This window comes from Perca fluviatilis, chromosome 9, assembly GCF_010015445.1.
Source record: "Perca fluviatilis chromosome 9, GENO_Pfluv_1.0, whole genome shotgun sequence".
NCBI lineage: Eukaryota > Metazoa > Chordata > Actinopteri > Perciformes > Percidae > Perca > Perca fluviatilis.
Window position 1 is genome coordinate 16153837 of NC_053120.1, and position 26704 is coordinate 16180540.

Genomic DNA, 26704 nt, shown 5'->3' on the forward strand with positions numbered 1-26704 from the left:
TATTATTATTATTATTATTATTATTATTATTATTATTGGTCATTCATATATACAGGATGACTAGTAGTAGTATGTATTTATGTATATCAAAAGCGGCTGAACTTGAAGCCTCTTGGATGAGAAGCTGAACATCTTTGAGACTATATAGTTGCCTTTGACTTGTACTGCTGATGCAGATTAAACACTTGCTTTGAGTTCAGTCTGGCAGGATATTGGCTTCAGCCAGTCCATATTAATGAGACTTGGATGCTGTTGACAGGAGTTTGACCCGGAAGAGTTTTATCACCTACTTGAGGCAGCAGAGGGTCACGCCAAAGTCGGGCAAGGAATCAAGACGGACATCCCGCGCTACATCATCAGCCAGCTGGGTCTGACACGGAACCCATTAGAAGGTAAAGGACTTCTCTGCCATGAAGTGAGAAGCCTTACACTCTGTTTACACTTCTGTAGCATGAAATTCAGGTTCAGTTGGTTCAAGAACTTTAATTAAACTGTAGGAACCAGTTTCTGTGCAGCTAGATAACATTTACAACACATAACAACCCTCAGATGGTCTAACAGAATATCAAGTTCACCAAAAAGTTCCTAACTGTGTGTGAAATAAGAGTAAGCGAGACGGAGGAGGAAGAGGTAATGGTGGGAGTTGAAGATTCTTTGTAGTAATATTAAACACTGTCTTTCTCTATCTGTTGTTTCTAGACATGGTACAGCTTGAACAGTATGAGGCCAATGCTTCAGTGTCAGTGGAACCAGATGGTAATGTGGAGGTAAACTTTCGCTTTTATTATTACTGACTACCTGTGAAAATTTGATTGATTGGAAGAGGATATGGTTTAAGATAAAAACATTTTTTTAAATAAAATAGATGCACTCTAAACACATATTTTCCCTTGTTTTAATTGTTTTTAGCTACCTTGGGACATTTGATTTGTTGTGCTTTTCCAGTGATCCATTTTAGTGTGAAAGGATAACTTATTTACTGCTTTAAATCAGTGTTTTTTTTTCGTTTGATGGGCTACAGGAAGCCAAGACATGTTTATGGTGAAAGTAAATCTCAAAATTGCTGTGAAATCTGTCACTGCAAAATTAAGCAGTGTTAGTTATATTGCCCCAAATCCCTAATTCATATATATGGACCAAATGGAAAAGCTATGTTTTCAGTATTTGGACTAGATGTTGGATCACAGGACACTTCATGTAGCAGAGTGCAGAACAAGCCCTGGAACATGAATTATACTGTAACAATCCTAATCATTATAATAACAGTATTGCTTCTACTGTGTTGCATTTTGCCCATAAACAGCCAACAGCAGCTTGTTTCTGCTTCCTCTTTATAGAGTAAAGCCCCACAGATGCTGACACCGACTCGAAGGAAACCTTTTGAGAGTGATTTTGATACTATCAAACTCATCAGTAATGGAGCTTATGGGTAAGAAGAAAGGGCCTTTATTTCAGCTGTCTTTGCTTTTTCTTGGTGTTTATTCATTTTGCGAAACATTAGTTGCACATTTTTTTTATTCTTTTCAACCAAGAGCTACAAAAACCTCCCAAGAGTAATAACAAGTCAAAAGGCACCTTTGGGTTCCTCGCTACATCACTAAAGGATTCCTTAAAGGGTAACTACTGTTTTTTTCAACCTATTTTCATATGTTTTTGTGTCTAAGTGACTGATGGGAACAACAGATTTTGAAATGGTCCAGTATTAAGCAAGATCGCTTCAGTCAGCAGCAGCGAAACAAGCTACAATGTAAGTTAATAGGGCAATTGTCCAGCTTGTATTTAACTTCACAAAAGTGCTCGTTTTGCCACCGACGGGCTCCGATTAGTATTCAAAATGTCTGACATTTTGGAAAGAATTTCTAAGGAGGTCGACCTTTCTGTTGAAGAGTAAGATCCTTTTTTTGAACATAAAAACATCCACGAAATTGCGTTCGCTAAACCCACCAAACTCCATGTAAATAAACCGTAATCTTAGCATCATAAAATTCACTTCATTCAAAGTCGACAGAAAACAAAATAAAACTATGAAAAGCTGTTTTGGGTCGTCTTTCAACTTTTCCAACCATCTAGTTTTGTGAAAATATGTTGTCCCTATACATGCTAAAAGTATTGATTTTTTTTAAATGGAGTCTGGTGGGTTTAGCGCTAGCGATTTCAGAGCTGTTTCTGGTAAAACAGAAAAGGTCTCAGAGAGGTTTTAAAGGTCTATCTCTGAAGGGATCCTTTCCATAATGTTGTCAGAGACTTAGAATATTAATCTGAGCCTGTCAGTGGCAAAGCAAGCACTTTTGTGGAGGTAAATACAAACTGGACAATTGCCCTATTAACTTACATTGGAGCTTGTTTTGCTGCTGCCGACTGCAGTGATCTTGCTTAATACTGGGCCAATTTCAAAGATTGTTGTTCCCATCATTCACTTAGACACAAAAACATAGGAAAATAGGGTCCAGGTTGAAAAAAACGGTAGTTACCCTTAAAAAATCTACAGCATGCTAGAAGTTCCATGAAACCTTTTCAGCAAACCATAGCAGCTTCATTGCATTCTGCTTTATATATAAATATCTTGTCAGAACTAATTTCCTCCTTATGCTCAAACCCAAATATCGACAAGGGGGTTTCCAAAGGCAACTTCATGCAGAGATGTTCAATCTATGCAATTGTGGGTTGAATTACAATAAGGTGAAGGGAATCCTGAATCTCAGAAGTAAAAATGAGACCTCTAGAAGCTGCTAGTAGCCAGTGAAAAATAGGCCCTAACTTCAACTTTTCTGTTTGCGCATGTTTTCAATGAGAATATCCCTTAAGGTTTTCTTGAAACCTTGTTACTGTTGAGTGTGACGATAAAAGGTCTAATGTGGCTCACATGGTTTTTTGACAGGGCCGTGTATCTGGTCCGTCACAAGGAGACCCGCCAACGGTTTGCCATGAAAAAGATAAATCGTCAGAACCTGGTCCTGAGGAACCAGATCCAGCAGGCTTTTGTGGAGCGAGACATCCTGACTTTTGCCGAGAACCCCTTTGTTGTCTCCATGTTCTGCTCTTTTGAGACACGACGTCACCTCTGCATGGTCATGGAGTACGTGGAAGGTAAAGCAGAGAAAGACTGCTGTGAACAATCTAGGTTTAGAAATTTGGCTCTGTCTAATCTGTGGCTTACACTAAGTGGTAATGTAGAACTAGAAATAAGGAATAATTAGTACAGGCAACAGAAATCAAAATGAACACAAGGCCCATGGTTTTCTGGTTTTCTGTCCCATTAAGGTGGAGATTGTGCGAACTTGCTCAAGAACATGGGCCCACTGCCTGTAGAAATGACAAGGTTGTACTTTGCTGAAACAGTCCTGGCCCTGGAGTACCTTCACAACTATGGTATTGTGCATCGGGATCTGAAACCTGACAAGTGAGAGCACAGACAACTCGTTTTTGCATGGACAAGCACTTTCTGTACTAATACTGGCTTCTCTTTTGGAATTGTACTGAAATGTACTGTATGTACTCTACACTTAGGGGCGTGGGGGAACTGCTCATGTTGATTGTGGATTGTTTTGTTTTTCCCCCACCCAACAGTTTGTTGATAACATCCATGGGCCACATCAAGCTGACAGACTTCGGCCTGTCTAAAATTGGCCTGATGAACATGACCACCAACCTGTACGAGGGTCACATGGAGAAAGACACAAGAGAGTTTATAGACAAACAGGTGAGACTGGTTTGAATGTAAGCGACAAAATTTTTTTTTTTTCACTGATTATGGAAGCAGCGGTTTCTGTTCCCCACAACTCCGATGTGCTGGTTTGCTTGTGTAGGTGTGTGGCACTCCAGAGTACATTGCCCCGGAGGTGATCCTCAGGCAGGGCTATGGGAAGCCAGTGGACTGGTGGGCGATGGGGGTCATCCTATATGAATTCCTGGTCGGCTGTGTTCCGTTCTTTGGTGACACACCCGAAGAGCTTTTTGGACAAGTTGTCAGTGGTGAGCGCCTAAATAAGACATCAATCTCTTATTTTCTAATATTGTCAGAAAATCTTTGCAAGCATAAATTCACAACTTGGATTTTTTTGTTGCATGATTTCTTTCATTGCACATAAACAATGACATGTTGTTTGCCAAATGCCAAGATATGGAAATAATTTAATGCCAGCAGGGATTGTCTTTGAAGTACAAACATTGCTGTCTTCACACTGAATTTCAAGCACAGCAACACCTTCAGAAGCTATGTTATCATTAGTTTGTTCTTTTGCTTGTGATTATCTATCTTGTTTTTTTTTCTCTCTTGTTTTTCTGGGGTTTTTTTGCAGATGAAATCATTTGGCCAGAAGGAGACGATGCCTTACCTGTTGATGCCCAGGATCTGATCACCCGCTTGCTCAGACAGAGTCCTTTAGACCGACTAGGAACTGGTACTGCTCATTTTATTGCTGATTAAAAATGAAGGTGTTTTCTCTTTTTTAAAATGGTGAATTTCTCCTAAACATAATTGAATACGTAATACATTTTTTTCAAACTTAATCCCGTATTTAATTGTCTGTGTGGTTGTAGGCGGAGCCCCCGAGGTCAAACACCACCCCTTCTTCCTGGGTTTGGACTGGAATGGACTCCTGAGACAGAAAGCTGAATTCATCCCTCAGCTGGAGGCGGAGGACGACACCAGCTACTTTGACAGTAGGTTACATCCTGACGTCAGGCTTAAAGAATGAGTTTTCTTCCACATTTTAAACACCAGAACCAAAATACTGTATTTGTGGTGGCTGTTTAAGACCTCTATTGTTGATGTACAAACGTAAAAAACAATGGAAACTCTACAGACTGGGTTCTCTATGTTTCCTCTGAAAATTTGAGTTTCTTCTCCTCCTCCTGTTTTCAGCTCGTTCAGAACGTTACCATCATTTGGCATCTGACGAGGATGAGGAAACTAATGATGAAGAGTCTTCCTTGGAAATCAGACAGTTTTCTTCCTGGTCGCATCGCTTTAGCAAGGTAAGGGCTGCATGTGTTGGAAGACAAGAGCTTTGGAAGTTCAAACAATTGGTACAGAAGAAACTTCAGCATTATTTCTATGGCCATTTATAATAGGTGTGGGAATCACAGGGTACCTCACGATACGGTACATGGCTCACGACACTGATAATATCACGATACAGCAATTCTGTGATAATCTATTCACTAGACAATCCTAAAATGATACATCACAATATCGGTCTAACTATGAAGTGCAGGTTTTCTCTCTTTATTTACTGCATGTCCAAACTGTTAGAAAACGGCACAATTCTGCAGCACAAGTTTTTCAGTCTGTAAATTAAAATTACAGAACTATAGAGCATCTATGGGCCCAGACTTTGGACTTAAACATGTCTGGGGCATCTATTATTTTCCTCAAACTGCTGTTCACCATCCTGTAGAAAACCTCTTCCTCTTCGGCTAGTTAACTTATGTTCAAGTTTCCCTCATTCATGTGTTGAGCGTCACCTCGAGGAGCCTTGAAGTAGCGACACTGGGAGCAGGGAAATCTATTTAGAGTGCCATATTTTATCTATCTTGTGTGTGTGTGTGTGTGTGTGTGTGTGTGTGTGTGTGTGTGTGTGTGTGTGTGTGTGTGTGTGTGTGTGTGTGTGTGTGTGTGTGTGTGTGTGTGTGTGTGTGTTGCACATATCTCTCGAACAGTTAGTCCGATGGATTTCAAACAAAACTTGTTTTGCTACAGGCACGAGTAAATTATGTTGTTTGGATTAGAAATGCAAAATATATCGTTAAATATATATAGGTAAAAGAAGCACACATTGGCTTTTGTCGCTCTAGCTGCTGGCCACTCCCCCTCTCACACTACACACTGAGTGAGCACAGCGCAGGACCACACACAGAGAGGGTCGAAGACCACACCGGAGCTTTGGCAGCTAAAATGTGAAATACACTGCAGACCCACAAAAATGTGCAAAGTAGCACTACTTTGTGTGTTCCTTACTTACTTTCGTTGGGTGTTACAACCTTTTGACTCTTTTCCTGTATTAAGTTGCTGTGAGCTGGCAGAAAATAACGTAATCTCTGAGATTATTCCTTCACAGCGCTGTGCAATGCGAGAAAATCTCAGAGTTGAACCGGGCAGACATAGCAGTTTTCATCAGACTCACCCTGGGTCGGGTTAATTATGTCTACTGCTAACTTACAACACTAATTACATTACCATTAAAATAATATAAAATACCCCCGCGAATCAAATCCATACTTCACCGTTAACCATCAAGCCACTAAACCTGTATGGAAATGAACCTCTCTCACTCTCACTCTCACTCTCACTCTCTGCGCACACACACATGCACACAAACGGTCCGGTTCTGGTGGTTGATGAATGCAGATGTGCTGATTAGCTCTCATAACAGGCCAGGTGGGTAGCGCACTGCCACAAGTCCATGACACTAATGTCTGATTATGCCACATTTTCATTGTGATATTTTGTGATTACATTCTGAATCTGCCCCGTTCTCTGTCAGGTAAATATAGAAGTACAATGTATTCCTCTGATGTAGACCTGTAGCCTACACTGTAAGTCAGTAGTAGGTAGGGATGGGCATCGTTTGGATTTTAACGATTCTGATTCCAATTCCGATTCTTCCTTTCGATTCCGGTTCTTATCGATTCTCGATTCCAATTCTTTGAGTGGTGGAGTTGAAACGGGTTAGATGCTTATTTCACAAATAAGAGGAAAGTTTTATTTTGATTCATAGGTGGGTTGCAGTTTTACAGCTTTTACAATGCAAACAAAGCCACACTAGAGCTCCGCTTACTGTGCTGCACGGCTGCAACACAACAAGCGCCTGGCTGCTACGGAAACCAAAACTTGCGCATATTAAATTTGGAACCTATGATCAGATTTGAAACCAAATCCTCCAAACGATTCCAAACGATTCCAATAAAGAAACGATTCCGATGGAATCGTAATTTTTGAAACGATTCCGATTAGGAATCGGTTCTCGATGCCCAACCCTAGTAGTAGGTTATACAGTGGAGTCGCATATTAAGGGGTTTGGGGTCCTTCTGTAAGTAATTTTGGGGTACAATTTGGTTTTGGAGAATTCTACAAGCCGTCGCCCGTTCCAAACAGGCACATTTTCAACGGGCACTGTACTAGTTAATTAAAAAATCGATATTTGGCCCCAGCGTATTGATTATGGTGTCACACAAAGGAAGATATTTTGCCGTATCAATATTTTGTCCCTTTCCTAATTTGCAATGTTCACTTATTTATGTCAATAATCATATTTTAAAATAAACATGTTCTCATAATTGAAGACCTCATGCTGTTAAAGAATTTAGTAAAAGGTAATTATTGCCAGGTCCCACTCTGTTATGCTTTTGAGATAAAGTATTATGTTTATCAAAGAGTGAAGGGTCTCTAATGCTGCTAGATGGTGCAACACATCATCTGAAAGCTCTTCAATACTCGGCTCTCTGTTTCACACCCTCTCTCCTGTTCAACCTTTCAGGTGTACAGCAGCACAGAACATCTGGCAACGCCGTCCAACCTCAGCTTCTCCTCCGACCGCAGCCACAGCGAGGACAAGGAGGACCGCGGGGACATGGGAGGACTCAGCTCCTCCCCGAGCCCAGCAGAGGGCAGACATGCCAGACGCATGGCCAGGTAGGCACAGGTGTCAGAGAGGGCTTTGGACTGCTTTGAGGTCATCTTAAGGCTTTTTGTTGATTTGTTTTTTTGTGTTAACACCTTGTTGCTAGGCTACATGTAAAATTGCATTCTCATGTGTCTGTGTGAAAGCAGCCAGCAGTCAGAACACAGTGCGGTGTTTTGTGATCACCAGTTGATTTACCCGTTGAACTGGTCTTTGACTGTTAACAGCCTTCGCCCTCGGGCCTCCTCCAGCTCCTCCCAGTCCGAGAGGAGCACCAGTCCTCTGGTGATGAGCAGCACCCACAGCCTGGAGACGATGCCCCGCTTTGCCCTCTCCACTGATGATGAAGGTAAATCCAGACCGACGGAATGTTTTTTTTTTTTTACATTTATGTTTGCATGTATCAGTGCTTCTGTTAGAGGCATGAACATTGAGCACATCCACATGCCGTTTACTATTTTGACCTATGTTACCTGCAGCTGAGGTGGTTGTGTCAAACCTTCAGAGGATCAGGATTCGCAGCAACAGCACCGGGGCCAAACACTCGTCCCCCAACGATCTGGTCGGCCCTCGGCGCTTTGGTAACCAGCTGGAGACGCCGGACAGACAGAGGCTTCCCTGTGGAGGAAAGGTTCCCAAGTCGGCCTCTGTCTCAGCCCTGTCTCTCATCATCACTACAGGTACAGAAGGTTATCATCAACACCCAAATGTCCAACAGAAGACAAAGTCTTCAAATTTGCAATGAGCCATCAATTTTCGTAATGGGACTTTGTGGTTCTATGTATGCCTATCTTATCGTAATTCAACTATGACAAGGTAAACTATTGCATATTTCCATTCTATCACCCCTTTAAGTCTCTAGTGCTACATCTACTCACACATACTAATGAACAATAATAATAAAAGTCACTGGACTGTAACTGAAACTCTTTAGCTATGTATGTGAATAGACCTCAAATGTATATGGTCAGGAAAATCTACCAAAAAACATTTTATTCACAGGACCACAACTTTTCATAAAAATAGCCCTTTCTGAGGCAGAAAGCTGTGAATTGTTCTGTCGACATATTCAAAAAGGAAACTGTCCCGTATTTGTTTCAGACGACTCGCCCGGCGGCCTCCAGCCCAGTCCCATCTCCCCACGCTCTTTGTCCTCCAACCCTTCGTCCCGTGACTCCTCCCCCAACCGGGACCTTTCGCTCAGCCCCGGCAGCCTGAAGCCTCCCATTGTCATCCACACCTCGGGGAAGAAGTTTGGCTTCACCCTGCAGGCCATCCGGGTCTACATGGGCGACAGCGATGTCTACACGGTGCATCACATGGTGTCGGTGGGTGTCCCCTCAAGACTTTAAACTGCCTAAAAAAGACACACCGCCTTAACCTAGTCCTCCTTTAAATGTCATGTGTCCACATCATGTAATGTCTTCTACTGGATGACAGAGGAGAGAGGCATAAAAAGAGGGTTATGTAACGCTCAAATTAAACTCCTCTCCTCACACTCACTGTGTTGCTGCTTTAACAGAGTGTGGAGGAGGGTAGCCCGGCTCACCAGGCAGGTCTCTGCACTGGAGACCTCATCACCCACGTGAACGGAGAGTCTGTCCAAGGCCTGGTCCACCCTGAGATGATAGAACTGCTACTGAAGGTAAAGCAACTCACTCAGACCGCTGTGGCAGGTTATCACTATTCACTTTAAGTTGCATTTTTTATTTTAATTTTTTGTCCTTAACACAAATCAATCATTCTTTGCTCCCTATGAAATGTGCAGAGTGGCAGCAAGGTGACGCTTCAGACCATAGCGCTTGAGAACACGTCAATCAAAGTGGGTCCAGCTCGTAAGATCAAACACAAAGGCAAGATGGCTCGTCGCAGCAAGAAGAGCAAGAGGAGAGATAATTACGACAGGTGAAAATCAGAGTTATTTTTTTTTTTTCTGTCGGCCCCTGCAGCTCTGCAGTGTTACTCATCATTTGTTTACTTTGTGAGGTTGGCAACTGGTGGATGTCCTCAGACAAACTATCCTGCAAATGTCAGTGCTCTGTCCCCCCCTAGTGTTAGACACTATTAAGTGAAGTTTAGTAGCAACTTAGTATTATTTTAATAATATCTACTGCATGGTGTGTTTTATTGTGGTGGTGAATATTTCCCTTAACATTTATGCCAGTGCTTTTTATGGACTTTTTTGTTTTAAAGAAGTTTGTGTTTTCAAAATGCCCAGATTTTGGCACAAATTATATATTTGGCACATACACTTTAGAAATATATATATATATATATATTTTTTTTTTTTTTAAATACAGAACAAATTAAACTTTGAAATAATAAAAAGAAATCAATCTATGTAAACATTCAAGATGCATGTTGATGTTGTTATTGTTAACAGAGATTCCCTGCATACTCTGCAGGGCCATCAGAACACAGAATACCCCAGAGCTGTGTGTCAGTGCCACTGCTCACCTCACTGAACTACACAATATCACATATCTGACTCTTGTTCCTCTCCCTCCAGGCGACGAAGCATCTTGAAGAAGCTGTCCAAGCAGACCACAGTGATGCACAGCAGTCGCAGCTTCAACTCAGGTCTCCACCACTCAGTTTCCTCCAGCGAGAGTCTCCCAGGCTCCCCGACCCACAGCCTCTCCCCCGGCCCCTCTACACCCTGCCGGAGCCCCGCACCCGACCATCAGGCCTTTGGTGAGCTCAGTGTGGCTTCAGGATTAATCCCGATCAAATTAAATGGTTCTTGTTGTTCTTGACTTTAACATCTGAAAACCAGGGTGCGGAAGAGACTTTACAGTTGCATCCACAGATGGTGCCATTGTGAGCATATTTTAGAGAACTGGCTGTGTGTAAATATGGTAAAATATTGAGGTTTCTGCAACTTGTCATGTGCAATATTTGAAACCGTTGTCCTCTGCTTCTCAGACAATAACTCTCCTCAGAGCACATCTCCTTGCTCCAGCTCTCCCAGTTCCCCCGCTGCACACATTCGGCCCAGCTCTCTCCACGGCCTGGGCTCCAAACTCAGCACACAGCGCTACACCAAGGTGGGCCGCCGGAAGTCAACCAGCAACATCCCCCCCTCGCCCCTGGCCTGCAACTCCTCCTCATCCTCCACCCAACCTCTTTCTCCACAGCGCTCTCCCTCTCCAATGTCAGGCTTCGCCAAAACCCTTCACGCCTACCACGGCAAAGCCCTGTCCCCGCCCACCATCGTTAGACACATTGTCCGGCCCCGCAGCGCCGAGCCACCTCGATCTCCTCTCCTGAAGAGGGTACAGTCAGCTGAGAAGCTGTCTGGTGTGTATCATGCTGATAAGAAGTCGTACACCCCCCGCAGGCACACGCTGGAAGTACCGTTTTACTGTGAAGGGGACCTGCTGGGTGACTCGGAGGCAGAGGGTGCCTCTGGAGGCTCCCACTTTGGGGCCGATCTCAGCAGGCTAGGGGGATACATCGGCAGCCAGAGGCTGAGGGATTCTGGGATTGAACGCTCGGAGCAGCTGGTCGTGATGCGAAAGCTCAACCTATCCGAGCGGCGAGACTCCTTTAAGAAACAGGAGGCGGTGCAGGAGGTGAGCTTTGACGAGCCGGAGGAGAAAACCAGCACCCCAGTTACAGAGACCCCCACAGCTCCAGCAGCCCAAACACATCAGCAGCATCACAGGACGGCCTGGATGCTCACTCGACCCCAAACCAGCGTGGAGGTGGAGCCGGAAGTGCCGGTGGTGAGGAGGTTCACACTGGTGCCCCAGATCGCCGTACAGGGCTCAACGGAGAGCGAGCAGGATGAGTGGGAGCCGTGTTCAGATGGAGAGGAAACCAACGAGACACCCGAGCTGGAGGTGGGCATCACTTCATCTCAGCCACAACAGGCAGGACGTCCTCTTGGTGACACCAGCTGCAGCCAGGCAGCAGAAACCACCTCCACTGGTCCTCAGGTTGGACCATCTACAGAGAAGTCTGAGTGCAGAGAGGGATCTCCACAAAAAGGGCATCTGAGAAAGTGACAACTCACCACTGCACTCATTTCAACTGCTCATGTCTTTTTTTCTTTTAAGTCTTTGAAAGTTGCAAACGCATTTAAGAAACTTGTCTGGCTGAGAGAGAGTAGGAGAAGATTTTACTTGAATTTTCTAGACGTAAATATTTGCCTCAAGGCATTTCAGACATTGTGGTCTTATTTATTACATTTGTAAACTATGATGAGTTAGTAACGGGGGAAAGGGGGAAGTTTGAACAGCCAGGGCTCAACAGTTTTGTATCCATGAAATGTGTATTTTTTTTTTTTTGTCTTTTGACTGGATTGTTTTTTGTATAAATGTCTATTTTTTAAATAAATTGTCGTAGTACAGAATAGTTTGACAATGCTGGGCATACTTGTTGTAGGACCAAAAGGTACGAGAAGTTATTTTAGAAGCTGCAGTTGTGGTTCATTTTTTTTCTCCTTGTCAGCGTCAGTTTAGGTCCGAACATTGCAGCTACCAATAGTGAAATACTGATATTATATTAATCTCCATAAACCTAAGAATGACCTTTGGTTCACACTGTGAACAACATGGTTGATGTGTCATTTTCTGATCAATTGTCTCAGTTGTATCTACAAGTTACAACTACAACATACTACTACAATACTTATATATAAATATATGTGTGTGTGTATACATGCATACATTATATATATATATATATATATATATAATATATATATATTTTGTGTGTGTATGTTGAATCAAAGATGCAAGAATATATATATATATATTCTTGCATCTTTGATTCAACATACACACACAAATATATATATATATGCGTCTTTGATTCGACACTACATTTAAGGAGAAAACATCAAAGCCTCCAAGCACTAATTAGTATGCAGGAAAAAAAGTTTCTGAAGTTTGATAGTTGCTCAAAACTGGGAAGCTTTGCACAGCTGAAGTTCTTCCACTTTGCACTCGTCAGACACCTATTGTTCATTATACAATCACATTGGTGGGGAAAGAAGCAGTGCTGAATTATGGTTGTCTGACAGAAGACAACCGGTCAGTGCAGGGTAATATTGCACACTAAAAGTGCAATCTGTTGCGACTCAAAAGGGGTGTTATGTGCCATGATATCAGTGCAGCATCCCCTAAGCCATACCAGTGAAGACTGTGAAGTTGTCAGTTGAAATCATTTGTTGTCATCTCAACTCAACATGAAGAGGTTTTTTTTTTTTCTCCCACCGGTATCGCAATCTTAAAGGTGCAATATGTAATATTGTGTGTAATACTGGCAGCTAGCGGTTAAAATAGTTACTGCAGTACAAATTCAAAATACTGGAGAGTCGTTTCCCCCGCCCCCTCCTGCCCAGACTCGAAGTTCACAGGGGTTGCCAGGCTGAGACCGCAGCATTCAACAATGTTGCTAGATGCTTTTCTCACATAGCCAGACATTACTCCACAGCACAGCGTAGCTAACGGTAGATGCTGGCTATATTGACAGTCATAAAAGCCCGTGCTCACGTGGAGCTCTGTAACCAACTGACAGACACACTTTTTCGCCTTAAAATTACAGTATGAACCGCTAAAAACACCACTAGCTACCTTGCCGACGGAACACACTTCATTGGCTTAGAATTACGGCAACAATCGCTAAACACACTGCAAACTCACAGTCCTCTCTTTCCGATTTACAGCCACCCTCTCGTGGCTTAAAATAACTCACCGTTGTCGGCTCCAGCCGCTGACGAGGCTATACGCTGTAAACAGCCGTGGGCTGCTTGCCTGGTTCTCCGGTAACGTTAGCTAGCAGTTAGCAGGGTTAGCAAGGCGGCGTTAGCCAGGACCAGTCGGGATCACGTTACTGGCTATGTCTCAATTGTTTTTGCGAGTAACCACCTCGGGTACTCTAGCAATATAATTCAATGCGAGTACACAAATGTTGAAATGACATAAAATGCCCGTCCCTAGTAGCTGTGATAAATTAGCCTGAAGCTATGCTTACCTGTTCAGGAGAAAATAAGCCAACTCTGCGTCCTTTTGGGATCTAAGTTCCGTCTCTGGTCACGCAACTGTTAGAAACATGCTGTTTTCTTTTTTTTTTACGTCCGGTAAAATCTATCTCCGTTGATCCTGTTTGTTTGTTTGCTGCTTTCATGGCTGTACTACCGTTACAGCTGTAGCGCGCTGGGTTTACGTTTTTACAGGTATATCTGGCAACCCGGCCTGGCTGTCAAACTGGGCCGTTGATAACAACATACAGATCAAAACATAAACACAAATTCCGTCACGGAATGTAAATTTCAAAAAGAAAAAATACTGACATTAGCATTGTTGTCAGAAAAGATAGATAGATAGAGGCATTGGTGTCATTTTTGGATTTATTACAGTACAAATATTACATATTGGACCTTTAACATCTCATTAAAAATGTTGAGTTTTGAAGTCCTGGATGTTAGAGTATAAGACCCACTCAGCTTTGTTGCTTCTCGATATAAACTTAGTGTGATGCCATATCGAAGAGGTATCTCAAATTTGTAAACACAGATTCAGCATGGCTCTACGTCTCACTGGAATGACTTGTTCTACTCAAAGCATGCGATTTGCAGGAAAAACATTGAGCACCCAAATCAAAGTCTATGTCTTCAGAGCCTAGAGGGAAATATCTTTTTAAACATTTTGGTATTTATTTTTTGGTCTTTCCTTACTTATAATAACAATACATTTTGTACTTCGAAACGTGTTGGATCCTCGTGTATTTGTTTTGGAGTATCTTCCTGAAAAAGTAGCTTTTCTTTGTTTGTTTTTTACGTGAGCATGTAAGAGACCCCATGCCTACAAGACCTGTTCCTACTTAATTAACTGTGTAGTGATGTTTACATTGAGAGGAAAAGTGCACTAATGTCTTTTACATGAATTGTGAATGGTGAAGGTGAATTGAAAATGGCAGAGGGAATACCTTACATTGAATCCAAACCCAGGGCTTCTTTAAACAAACGTTTTATGTCTTTGTATTGTACAAATATTGATGTGTATTTTGATAACAAGGATGTTTATAATTCTAAACTTGTTGAAGGACATAATATGCACAGTGACAATTTGAGGCACCAGGATTTTGGGAAGTCTGACTTGAGGGAATATTTCGGATGTACTTCTCGAGGTTTATTGTCTTATTTGTCAGTGGCTTTTGTACCAACTTTCTCCTGAGTCTTCTGTTTCTAAAGCATCAGAATTGTTGATGTGTAAGCTAAGTCCCTCTTCCTCCTTAAATCTCATGATGATGATGATGACCTTTTTACAAGATGCTGCTGTTGTGTGGGTAAACAGCATGGAGAGATTGTCCCTGAATGGATCTGTTATTTTTTTGCAGTCTTGACAGAATTGTTTACAATGAACAAACATGCTATGTACTGTACAAACATTTTATATCCTGTGGCTGTTTATGAAGAAACTAAACTCTTTGATACCATGAAAGAAAACAAGTAACATATCTGTTTGTGTTCTTTTAAAAATGTTCATAAAGAGTAATTTAGCACCAAGCTGAGAAGCATTTAGCGATTTTACATGCCCTTAAGTAACTGGTTTATCATCAGCTTTTTGAAAATGCCTGTTTTTGTAGATGTTATGTAAAGGAGAAACACAGTTTTATTAATAACTGGGCTAAGTAAGGGCTGAGAGGAAACCTGGTTACACAACTAGATTCCTGCTGGGGGGAAAACCGATTTCTTGGTCATAGAAACACTTGTAATGTTTTTTTTTTTTAAATATATATGCACATTTGCATAAAAAAAAGATATACAGGGAAAGTAATGCTGCAGAGGGATGAATAAAAAAATTGTATATGCGTCAGACAAACTGAAACGGCTGATTTACCACTATTTGTACTACTGGCACTGTAAGAGACAACCTGTACTCTAAACTGTACTGTAAAAGAGCTTGATAGTTAAATAACACATTACACATAAAATGTGCCAGTCTTCCTTCCAAAATGATTAGAGAGAACCCTTTTTGCAGTGCATGTATACCTAATTTCTCAGGATAACCTGGTTTCTTATGTGAATGTAAACGTAGACAATGCTTGATTGATCGCTACTGTTTGGAAGCTTCAAGCCTGTTTAGCATCTGTAACCACACAGTGATGTGACGGTGGTAAGATAAAAAAATCTAAATCAACACTTAAGCTACTGGAGGTCAGCAATGACTAGATTCTCAGCTGGTGTTAAACTTGCTCTTAAAGAACAAACTGGCAGGTCAAACTGTACATGTGCATGTGTTCCCCTGTGAACTCTTCTGTTCAGTGCATGCTGCATGAGACAAGCACACATCTGTAATACTTGATTGCATGGTATACCGGCGCTGTCGCCCTGTACTGTGTTGTCTTGTGCAACAAATAAAATTTGTATTTCCCTTAGTTGGCCTCCACTGGTGTTTTATGTACATTATCTTTGTTTAAACCGAGTTTGTTGTTGGGTCGCATGCAGAGCTCTGACACAGCTCTGGTGTGGGAAAGAATCAGGTAATATGCAGGCTGTAACAAGTTTGAGGAAGTTTCTGAGAATCTGGTGATACACAGCCACGCACTGTTAAGAGAGAATTATTTTGTATTCAATCATCTGACAAGATATATAAAGGTTGCTAATGCATAATGCATTTTACATATTTATTACAAATTTCAGTAATAAATGCTTGCATTTTGTCACCAGCAATTTGCTTTTGACATTTTGCTAACCCGCACTAATAATAGATAATACAATTGAATTGTAAATATTCAATTTACAAAACTGTGATCTGTGTTTTGAGGGTTTTATTTCTGAAATACTATAGTATAACAGTACCTGTTTTCTGGGGCCATTGAGCTATTGTCAGCAAATTTGCCTTGAAAATAAATAAATAATTTGATCTAGAATCAATCGTGTAAAATTCCTCGATTCAGTTGCTGTTCACCATTAAGATGCTATGCTGTATGTAAATCCCTCTGTGTACTGTGTACACCACGTTTGTGTTGCGCGGCAGTTTCTCCTTTCAAACCGCCAGGTGTCACTAACGTGCTGAGAGACGTTATTTCACACCACCGAAGAAGTCCCGTGTGTGTCCTTCATAACAGCAAACATGGCGACTGCTACCAAAATTGTCCAGAGGCTCCGAAATCTTTTATCGGGGGTAAGAAACAAAGCTACTGACAAACTTTATATCCGAGCCAGGACGTGTTGTAAAAGAAATATTAGTCTATCACCGGGTTATGTCTCATAATAAACTATTGAACAGGACTAATTTAATAGGCTAACGTTGGTTTTTTGGTTACGTTAGAAAACGCTAACGTTACATGTAAATAAAGATTATTAGCTAGTTAGTACGTTTTTGATGTGTGTTTTTCTGCAACTTTTAGTAATGCTGTTTCTTTTTCAGCACGACCTGCAAGCCAAACTGCAGCTGAGATATCAGGAGGTTTCAAAGAGGTAAGACTTCGTGCACTAACGTTAGCTTCACCCTGTGAAACAGATTAACTTAGCTAGCTTCCCCACAGTGCTGTCAGACGGAACTAAACACTGAAGTTGTATTGTCTCTGGAAATATATAACACAGTTAATAGTGATATTTAAGCGAGGTGTTGATATAGACTGTCAGAGCAGGGACTGGCACACCTGCCTAGACATCCTAGTTCGGATCTGCATCACTTTAAAGGTCCCATGACATGGTGCTCTTTGGATGCTTTTATATAGACCTTAGTGGTCCTCTAATACTGTATCTGAAGTCTCTTTCCCAAAATTCAGCCTTTGTGCAGAATTACAGCCACTAGAGCCAGTCCTACAATGAGCTTTATTATGTGCCATTTCTGTGTCTGTAGCTTTAAATGCTATTGAGGATGACAGAGTGGGGGCAAGGTGGAGGTTGGGGGTGTGGCCTTGACCAACTGCCACTTTGCTAGATTCCAGATCAGCCCATCTGAGCTTTCATTTTCTCAAAGGCAGAGCAGGATACCCAGGGCTCGGTTTACACCTATCGCCATTTTTAGCCACTGGGGGACCATAGGCAGGCTGGGGGAACTCATATTAATGTTAAAAAACCTCATAAAGTGAAATTTTCATGCCATGGGACCTTTAAGATTTAATATAGTTTAAGTTTGGACACAGGTGAACTAACTGATGGCAGCTAATCAGGGGTTGTATTTGAAACACTAGGATGCAGTGCCCATTGTCAGGCTCTCGGAAAAAAAAAAGTACTGAACTGTGTTGTCAGCAGATGGTTTGACACCTGACTTTTGTACAACTGATGTAAGGCCATCCAAAGAGTTTTGAGGTCTGAAACTGAATTGAATGTAATTTTTGCTGCCGAAAAGTAATGGCATGTACTGTATTTGCCTTGGCATTTGGCTCTCAGGCAGCACTTGCTACCAGACCATGTACTGTGTTCCATTCAATCTAATTTCATGCTTCTGACTATGTTGTAATGCTTTAACCACCGTGTGTTTTGGCATCCAATAAGCCCTTGTAGGCCTTTATTGACAGGACAGCTGAAGACATGAAAGGGGAGAGAGAGGGGGATTGACATGCAGCAAAGGGCCGCAGGTCGGAGTCGAACCCGGGGCCGCTGCGGCGAGGAGTAACCTCTATATATGGGCGCCCGCTCTACCAACTGAGCTATCCGGGTGCCCCAATAAGCCCTTCTAATCATGGATCTATTATTCAAACTGACCATCCTGCATCTGCTTTTTCACTAGGACACAGCCACCACCCAAACTGCCAGTAGGCCCGAGCCACAAGGATGCCAGCAACTACTACTACACCAGAGATGGACGCAGAGAGTCAGTACCCGCCACAGTCATCATGTCTTCTCAGAAGGCTCTCACCGCTGGCAGGTAAATTACTCAGTCAGTGCATTTACATGTATTATTTGATTATAACCAGATAAGGACATGACTGTGATTATTACAACTGTCATACTGAACATCTTACCTTAGCTGGATTAAGGTAAAAGGCCGAGCAAGCAAACCTGATGAACAGGGCTGGATTACACACCTATTTTTTTTTAAACAATTGTGACCAGATGTCTCTTTATGACCAGAAATGTTATATGGTCACAGAGTGAAGTAAATACTAATAGATGAATTTTGTCTATGCTGTGATATCTTTTAGCCAATTTTTTTTAAGGACAGGTAAACACTTAAATCCAACTATGGATATATATCAGAAATGTCTGCACATTTTTGCAACACCTGCCACATGTGCTCCAATGCTTAGATGTATGGATCTCACATCTTCTGATGTGAGCAGTAACCTCTTGCTGCTGAAGTATGAAATTAAAGGTCCCATGACATGGTGCTCTTTGGATGCTTTTATATAGACCTTAGTGGTGCCCTAATACTGTATCTGAAGTCTCTTTCCCGAAATTCAGCCTTGGTGCAGAATTCCAGCCACTAGAGCCAGGCCCACAATGAGCTTTCCTTAGTATGTGCCATTTCTGTGCCTGTAGCTATTGAGGAGGAGAGGGGGGGCAAGGTGGAAGGTGTGGGGGGGGGGGGGCAAGGTGGAAGGTGGGGGTGTGGCCTTGACCAACTGCCACTTTGCTCATTTGAAAGCCATGATGTCTCTCTCTCATGGGTTGGCCAAATTCTCTGGGTGGGCAAAGCAGAGAAAGGGGAGGTAACCTTGCTTGTTATGACCTCATAAGGAGCAGATTCCAGATCGGCCCATCTGAGCTTTCATTTTCTCAAAGGCAGAGCAGGATACCCAGGGCTCGGCTTACACCTATCACCATATCAAGCCAATTGGGGACCATAGGCAGGCTGGGGGAACGCATATTAATGTTAAAAAACCTCATAAAGTGAAATTTTTATGCCATGGGACCTTTAATAAAACAACTAGATTACATCTATCTGGATGTTTAAGTACCTGTGATATTTTCTTGATTCTTCTAGTCAAGTTGCTGAAGTCCCAAAGCTTTCAGTGACCCCGGGTGCTGTATATAAGGAGCCACCACTGTCCACGGACCAGCCGTACCTCTGAGCAACTGGATTTACCCCTTCAGTATCATCAACCTAATTTCTCCATCCAAACCTGCTGTAGAGGCCTGACCACTGCAGGTGTTGGTTGTATCCTGTACAATTGATAAATGTGAATAAAATGTGCTATATTTAAGATATTTGTGGTTATTGGGGTCATATTATGAACTGAACAAATGTGAAATAGATTTTGAATGAAGTGTCAACTGTGTGAATATATTTGCCACAATGCAAGATAGTTTGGAAATACTGGGTGCGAGGTGAGCTGAATAGCAGGGTGAGGGACTAAGATGACTAGATGTGTGCCAACAATGCAGCAGCTGGACCATTTCAAGAAGCGGAGGTCCAAAGAGCCGACTTAGACAGAGTGTAGATACTAGTGGTAAACTCCCATTCCATGAAATGAAAATTCCAGATGTCTCATGCATAATTTCATCTCCTTGTATTTAGCATATTAGGGCATCATTTAAAACTAGCATCAGTTTGAGAAATGAACGCCCACAACAATCCGAAGCATCCATTAAGGGAATGTATGCTTATCATTTTCAAGTGTTATGGTTGTTGCAGCTCTGCTTCTGTCAGGTTAAGCCTGGATTATGTCCCATGTAACTGAAAAGAGAAATACTTAAAATAACAATTTTGAAAATGAAATAAGAAGTATTTATGAATGAGGTTAGAGTAATACAACTTGCGTTTACAATCGCACCCCACTAACATCCAATGGGACTTTTTTGTACCTGAATTTTTTTGCTTGTCCTAAATGCCACTAGTAAAAGTTAATTTTGGGCACAATTATCTTCAAACTACAGACATTGTTACAGCTTCAAGGTGAGGTACACCCTGTGGGTACACGGCCCCTGCACAGATAATTTAAGCATGGTGTGAGCATGGTTTGAGCATGTTGTATACAGACTGCAGTCATGCTCGTTCATTGTGCTGTAGCTGTTTAAAGTGGAAAGTCTTGAGCATATATAGTTGTGACGTTAACAAACTGCAGCACCTCATCCTGAGAGGTCTAATCAGCAAACGTGATAGGAAACACTTATATAGGCGTGCAGACATTTAAATACACTGATGTTTAATGATAGAAATTACTTATCACTCTAAAAAGGTGAGCAGTTTTAGAACGTAGGTGTTTTAGAAATCATGTGTAGGCTGTTTGGTATACCAGATTACTAGAAAATATTTTAAACTCAAGCTGACATATTGAGCAGCATTTTTGTGTTTATCTGCGCAATAAAAACAGAACAAGACGTTTAGGAAATGACTTAAATACCAAACATAATTATTATCACGTATTTAAAATACTAGATATAGTATCATCATTCAAAAAGGTGAATTATATTAAATAATGACGCAATAAAACAAATGAAAAAGGAACAGCAGAGGCCATATTAATTTCATTTTAAAACTATAGCATTGTTAAATAAATTGGTATCGACCAAAGTAACAACTTTGCATTTACCAGACGGAATCGACTCTTGCGTCATCATTCCGCGCCACGTGCAATGCAAATGCCAAATGTGGAGGACATCAATGAAGCATGGGAAACCTTGGAGCTTTATTTCTTTTTCTCGCGCTTCTAACCTTGGGTCATATTTGGGGTAAGGTGCTGATATTACTTGTGCATGTGTGTGACATTAAAGAGGTGTTTGTATTAAGCGTTATTTTCTAAATGTAGGGACGTACTGAGAGTTTACAGTCGAGCAGACCTCCTGTCAGTTTGAATGAAATCTGTTTATGCACAAACAAACTACAGTCAAAATTGCTCTTTGACTGGTAATGTTGTCCTAGTTTTAGTGTTGTTGCTAAAAATATATAATACGTTACAGGATGCCAGTCTAAACTTTTGTTCCAGATCATTTCATATTTGGACTAAAATACATATTTATTTGTCAATACAGCTAGAAAGATTAAAAAAACAAGGTGGCCTTCCGGAGGTTATCTGACCCGTTCTTTGCGTTGCATCGTTACATATTTTCACATGTATTGTATATTATAAAGGTATATAATATAAACTCAATACTTGCTTATCTAAATTAGATATGGAATAAAATTGGAAAAAATAGCCATTTGTTATTGAAACTGTGCAACTGTCAGTGTAACTCAGCTCTGTCAGCCCAATGAGTCCAAATTTGAGCTCATTGGCTCAGAGAGAAATTATTACAATCACAATTAGGTTATTTATCAAATTATTCTGTACAGTATACCTGCAGACAGAAACACTTTGATTTCATAAGAAAGAGATTAATTTGTATGCAGTTTTGGTGGTTTTATGATAGAAAATGTGATGGAATTCTAGTACAGAGCTTAAAACTGCAGAGAAAAGGGTTATTTTATTTATTAATAACTTCAGTTTTACCTCATAGGCTTTATGTCATCACATGACATATAATCATGTAAAAATATAAAAGCTCTGCCGTAAATACCAATTGTTTATTATTTATTTTTGTTTGGCGTATACTATTTTTTTGTTTGTGTATTGACAACATGATATATTTATAAAATACAACATATAAGATGTAAAGTATAAATTGTCATGCTTTTCCGACTTTCCCTTCTGTTCATTACAGAATTATTATATTGTCTTTTGTGATGCCTTTGACTGGCTATTTTATCCACTGACAGTCTGAACAGTACCAGTAAACTGTAAGTCTGTTTGCTCGTGTTTCAGGGGTTGCAGGTCACTCTCTGCCCGCCTGCCACGAGCTGCTGCAGTTCAGGTGCAGCGATGGCTTGTGCATCCCGAGACCGAGCGTGTGTGACGGACACACAGACTGTGAAGACGGATCAGATGAACACCACTGTGGTGAGTACAATGTTGACAACATGATCCCAAACCACACATGCCCACTGGTTTTCTTTTTACCAAGCTCTTTTTCTGGCAGCATAAACCATTGACAAAGCAATTCAAAGTGCTTTATGTAAGACAGGAAAAGGCATTCGACAAGAGATAAAAAAAAAAAAGGCAGTATAAAAAGATGTGTGTTAAATAGGAGAATGAAAACAAGAAGGGATTTGTCCCAGATTTAATTTAATAAAGGGTAGTGGCAACAAAAAGGTTTTAAGCATCAATTGAAAAGACTTGAGTCGGAGCAAACCTCACGTTTTCTGGGAGTTTGTTAGAGATAGATATGTGTTGCATAAAAACTGAATGCTGCTTCTCCATGCAAACATCTAAACGTCTAACTACCGATGAACAAAAGGGATTTTTTAAGTAGCTCTGCCGCACTTCCCTTTTTAGTTGAGAGAGAGAGAGAGAGAGAGAGAGAGAGAGATAGGCGGAAAAAGATAGATGGATGATTGTTTTGACAATGATGAAGGTAAATGCAAGACTGACATCATCCAGTTCTGGCCGATGCCGCGTGGAGCCAAAAAATGACACTAAGAAGTCTGACAGTGTGACTTTGAAGTCCAGAAATATGGTGCTCTGCATGAAGACTGCATCATCATGAGGGTTGCACTTTACCACACACACAATGCCGAGTCCACACTGGCTGGGGACTGTACAACAGAGGTGATTATCTGGGATTTTTCCAGTTTCTGCTCTCAGAGGCATCACCAACACAAAGTGTCAAAGTCTAACAGGTTCAGTCACCATGTCTAATTATCGTGTTGCGCAGCGTGTGCACTTTTACCTACACCTGTTGTCTTATTCAACAGTATTGTGTAATGCCGTTTTAGCTGATTATAACCGACTATCGTCTCATTTTCCTGTACTGTGTGGGGAAAATACCATTGCAGGTTTTTATCTTATAATCCTGTTGAAGTAATTAGAGACTTTGATATTGAATTCCAGAGGGATTTTGTGTTCAGTGTGAACCAGAAGCTGCATAACGTTTGCAGAGAAAAACTCTGCAGGAGAAAGTGTTCTAAAAGGATTTAATGTGATTGCAGCAGGCATGAAACATAAATACTGCTGATGTGAGGAATGCCAGCAGGTATGAATATTGGCAGTGTTGTTTAGAGGTTAAAGACGTTAGACTTGGAGCTGAAAGTTGCAGGATTGAATGCCGGCCAGGAAAATGTAGGTAGTGAACAATATTTACTTTCTCTCACTCATAGGTGCATCAGACTGGGGTTTTACTGGGAGACATTGCAAAAAGAGCAAATGGATAAATGCAAGAGGAAATTATCTGTCAGTCACAGAGCAACCCAATGCAATTTCAGTCAGGTTAGAATAAAGAGTCATTAGTAATTAGCAAGTTCAGTAATTCTGGGTAGATTTATGGAGGAAATATTTATTCATAATTCAAATTGAAAGTCCAAAGAGAAATTGAAAGTCCAAAGAGAAAACAAAGCGAGATGAAATTAAAAATATTATTATTTTTTTCATTTGAATTTCAATTTATCATTGGCTTTTAATTTTCATTTAATATTTGGCTTTTGAATTTCAATTTAACATTGGCTTTTAATTTTCATTTAATATTTGGCTTTTGAATTTCAATTTAACATTGGCTTTTAATTTTCATTTAATATTTGGCTTTTGAATTTCAATTTAACATTGGCTTTTAATTTTCATTTAATATTTGGCTTTTGAATTTCCTTTTGACATTGCCTTTTCATTTGGACTTGACACATGTCAATGTAAATGAGGAGGCGTGGCCCAAAGGCTGGTGGGAGGGTCTGAAACGAAAGGGGTGCAGAGGCACCTTATGAACAGCAGGGGGAGCTGACTGTTGGGGAGCATCTGTCTGCAGCTTCACAACCAGGCTGGTTTGGCCTCTTATTTCACATGATAATTTTCTATCATGATGATGTAGGCTAAACACAAACGACATTTCATGCAACAACCATGAAGTTTTCATGTAGTTACTATGGGCCCGTGTTAGTGGGGACTAGATTAGGACTGTATTTAAAGCTGATTCTGGTTTCCAACTTCGCCCCAGGTGTGTCTGTTTAAAACACGGACTCAGACAACTTCTCTCTTTTGATGTTTTAAATATTTAATTAAGCAACAGTAGAAACATGGGTGTGGGTAGCTCTGCTACGTGTGTTTGTGTGTCGTCAGATCTCGAGGACGCACACACACACACACACACACACACACACACACACACACACACACACACACACAATCTCAACCGGATCGTCATCGTCCGAACTGCGACCTCTCCTTTTTCTTTCTCTCACTTTTTTCTCCGGGTGGTGCGCACGCTGTGAGGTGCGTGTCCGCGCTATTCTCCAACATGTAGCTACTCACAACAATCACTCCTGATTGACGGCCTTTTGTACAGCCCGTGTAGACTACTTTTTCAGACTTCCAGCTAACAGCGGTGTCTGTAAGCATCACTGGCCGGCCAGCAGTGAGGCGATCCCGGCCGCCACCAGCTGGCTGTCCCGTCAGACTGAAGCTTCTGACGACATCGGAGAAAATGTGTAGTTGGCCATCAACGTTTGTAAAACTGCCCATATTCAAACTCTACACAGTTAATTTATCGCATAAAAAAGTCTCAGAAGTGAATTTAGTGGTGAATGGAAATTGTAAAAAGTTTCCAGTTGTTTGCTGCTGCTAATACGGCAAACCTTCTTTTTTTTTTTTATAATTTCTTACAGACAATGCTTACAGACACCGCTGTTAGCTGGAAGTCTGAAAAAGTACACGGGCTGTACAAAAGGCCGTCAATCAGGAGTGATTGTTGTGAGTACATGTTGGAGAATAGCGCGGACACGCACCTCACACCGCGCGCACAACCCGGAGAAAAAGTGAGAGAAAGTGAGAGAAAGAAAAAGGAGAGTTCGCAGTTCGGACGATGACGATCCGGTTGAGATTGTGTGCGTCCTCGAGATCTGACCACACACAAACACAAGTAGCAGAGCTACCCACACCCATGTTTCTACTGTTGCTAAATTAAATAAAAAATAAAAAGAGAGAAGTTGTCTGAGTCCGTGTTTTAAACAGACACACCTAGGGCGAAGTTGGAAACCAGAATCAGCTTTAAATACAGTCCTAATCTAGTCCTCACTAACACAGGCCCAATTATAGTAACTACATGAAAACTTCACTGTTGTTGCATGAAATGTCGTTTGTGTTTAGCCTACATGATCATTTTCTATCATGTGAAATAAGAGGCCAAACCAGCCTGGTTGTGAAGCTGCAGACAGATGCTCCCCAACAGTCAGCTCCCCCTGCTGTTCATAAGGTGCCTCTACACCCCTTTCGTTGCAGACCCTCCCACGAGCCTTTGGGCCACGCCTCCTCATTTACATTGACATGTGTAAAGTCCAAATTAAAAGCCAATGTTAAATTGAAATTGAAAAGCCAAATATTAAATGAAAATTAAAAGCCAATGTTAAATTGAAATTGAAAAGCCAAATATTAAATGAAAATTAAAAGCCAATGTTAAATTGAAATTCAAAAGCCAAATATTAAATGAAAATTAAAAGCCAATGATAAATTGAAATTCAAAGCCAAAGCCAAATGAAAAAAAATAATATTTTTAATTTCATCTCGCTTTGTTTTCTCTTCGGACTTTCAATTTGAATTATGAATAAATATTTCCTCCATATAGATTAGGCAATTGTGGCAATGTTGCAAAACATTCAGCAGAATTTCTTCATCATTGGAGTTTTATATAATTTTTGTTTCAATGTGATGATTTGATTGATCAGGTATTGATTTGCTGGACATTCCTGGACATTTTATCTGTTTTTTTTTAGTTTTTTGTTTTTAAATGTTCTATATCACAATATATATCAGTATGTTGAAGGATTTTATTGATATTGCTCACTTTTACATTACACCTCACTCAAGATCTGGGTGGATGTGATCTAGAAAGGCTTTCCATATGAACTAATATGATCAACTCATTACACAGCTGGTTCTGACGAAAACGTATATATAACATGTATATTGTGTTTAAAAAATGTATAATGTATTAGTCTGCCTTAATATATTCTCCCCCATCAAACAGGGTTTTTAAAAAATATATATTTTTTCATTTGAGTTCACACTGATGTTACATAATATTGGATTTTTGTTGCTCTCTTGAGTTTCTCTGAAACTGCCTTTAGAGATTTATTACAAACTGAAACACTCAACAGAAATCAGATACCAATATGTGGAAACCCCTAATGTTTCTGGTAATGTTAGTGATCTGAAATTTA

General features: G+C 40.9%; 3 protein-coding genes across 8 annotated transcripts in view; all 3 read left to right on the top strand.

Annotated features, from left to right (window-relative positions):
- The window catches only part of mast3b (microtubule associated serine/threonine kinase 3b), a 34672-nt gene extending 22691 nt beyond the window's left edge, over positions 1 to 11981 (top strand). For 4 of the 5 annotated variants that reach the window (XM_039810528.1, XM_039810527.1, XM_039810529.1 and 1 more), the window contains 18 exons: positions 260 to 392; positions 700 to 767; positions 1338 to 1429; positions 2879 to 3087; positions 3262 to 3400; positions 3568 to 3700; positions 3807 to 3972; positions 4299 to 4400; positions 4540 to 4662; positions 4865 to 4977; positions 7479 to 7633; positions 7850 to 7971; positions 8102 to 8302; positions 8724 to 8950; positions 9145 to 9267; positions 9391 to 9527; positions 10132 to 10316; positions 10548 to 11981. In XM_039810528.1, the coding sequence (XP_039666462.1) occupies positions 260 to 392; positions 700 to 767; positions 1338 to 1429; positions 2879 to 3087; positions 3262 to 3400; positions 3568 to 3700; positions 3807 to 3972; positions 4299 to 4400; positions 4540 to 4662; positions 4865 to 4977; positions 7479 to 7633; positions 7850 to 7971; positions 8102 to 8302; positions 8724 to 8950; positions 9145 to 9267; positions 9391 to 9527; positions 10132 to 10316; positions 10548 to 11632 (3513 nt within the window). In that variant the 3' untranslated portion in view covers positions 11633 to 11981. The remainder of the gene's footprint in view (positions 1 to 259; positions 393 to 699; positions 768 to 1337; positions 1430 to 2878; positions 3088 to 3261; positions 3401 to 3567; positions 3701 to 3806; positions 3973 to 4298; positions 4401 to 4539; positions 4663 to 4864; positions 4978 to 7478; positions 7634 to 7849; positions 7972 to 8101; positions 8303 to 8723; positions 8951 to 9144; positions 9268 to 9390; positions 9528 to 10131; positions 10317 to 10547) is intronic. The other variant, XM_039810530.1, reaches the window with a different exon arrangement.
- Positions 11982 to 16626: 4645 nt separating this feature from the next.
- On the top strand, positions 16627 to 19733 carry ndufa7 (NADH:ubiquinone oxidoreductase subunit A7). The gene is made up of 4 exons (XM_039810532.1): positions 16627 to 16759; positions 17006 to 17055; positions 18317 to 18454; positions 19514 to 19733. The coding sequence occupies exons 1-4, from the start codon at positions 16709 to 16711 to the stop codon at positions 19599 to 19601; spliced, it is 327 nt and encodes a 108-aa protein (XP_039666466.1). The 5' UTR covers positions 16627 to 16708; the 3' UTR covers positions 19602 to 19733.
- Positions 19734 to 21071: 1338 nt separating this feature from the next.
- Positions 21072 to 26704, top strand: part of LOC120565120 (very low-density lipoprotein receptor-like) — a 29838-nt gene continuing 24205 nt past the window's right edge. Inside the window, exons 1-2 of one of the 2 annotated variants that reach the window (XM_039810533.1) lie at positions 21072 to 21201; positions 22272 to 22406. In XM_039810533.1, the coding sequence (XP_039666467.1) occupies positions 21141 to 21201; positions 22272 to 22406 (196 nt within the window). In that variant the 5' untranslated portion in view covers positions 21072 to 21140. The remainder of the gene's footprint in view (positions 21202 to 22271; positions 22407 to 26704) is intronic. The other variant, XM_039810534.1, reaches the window with a different exon arrangement.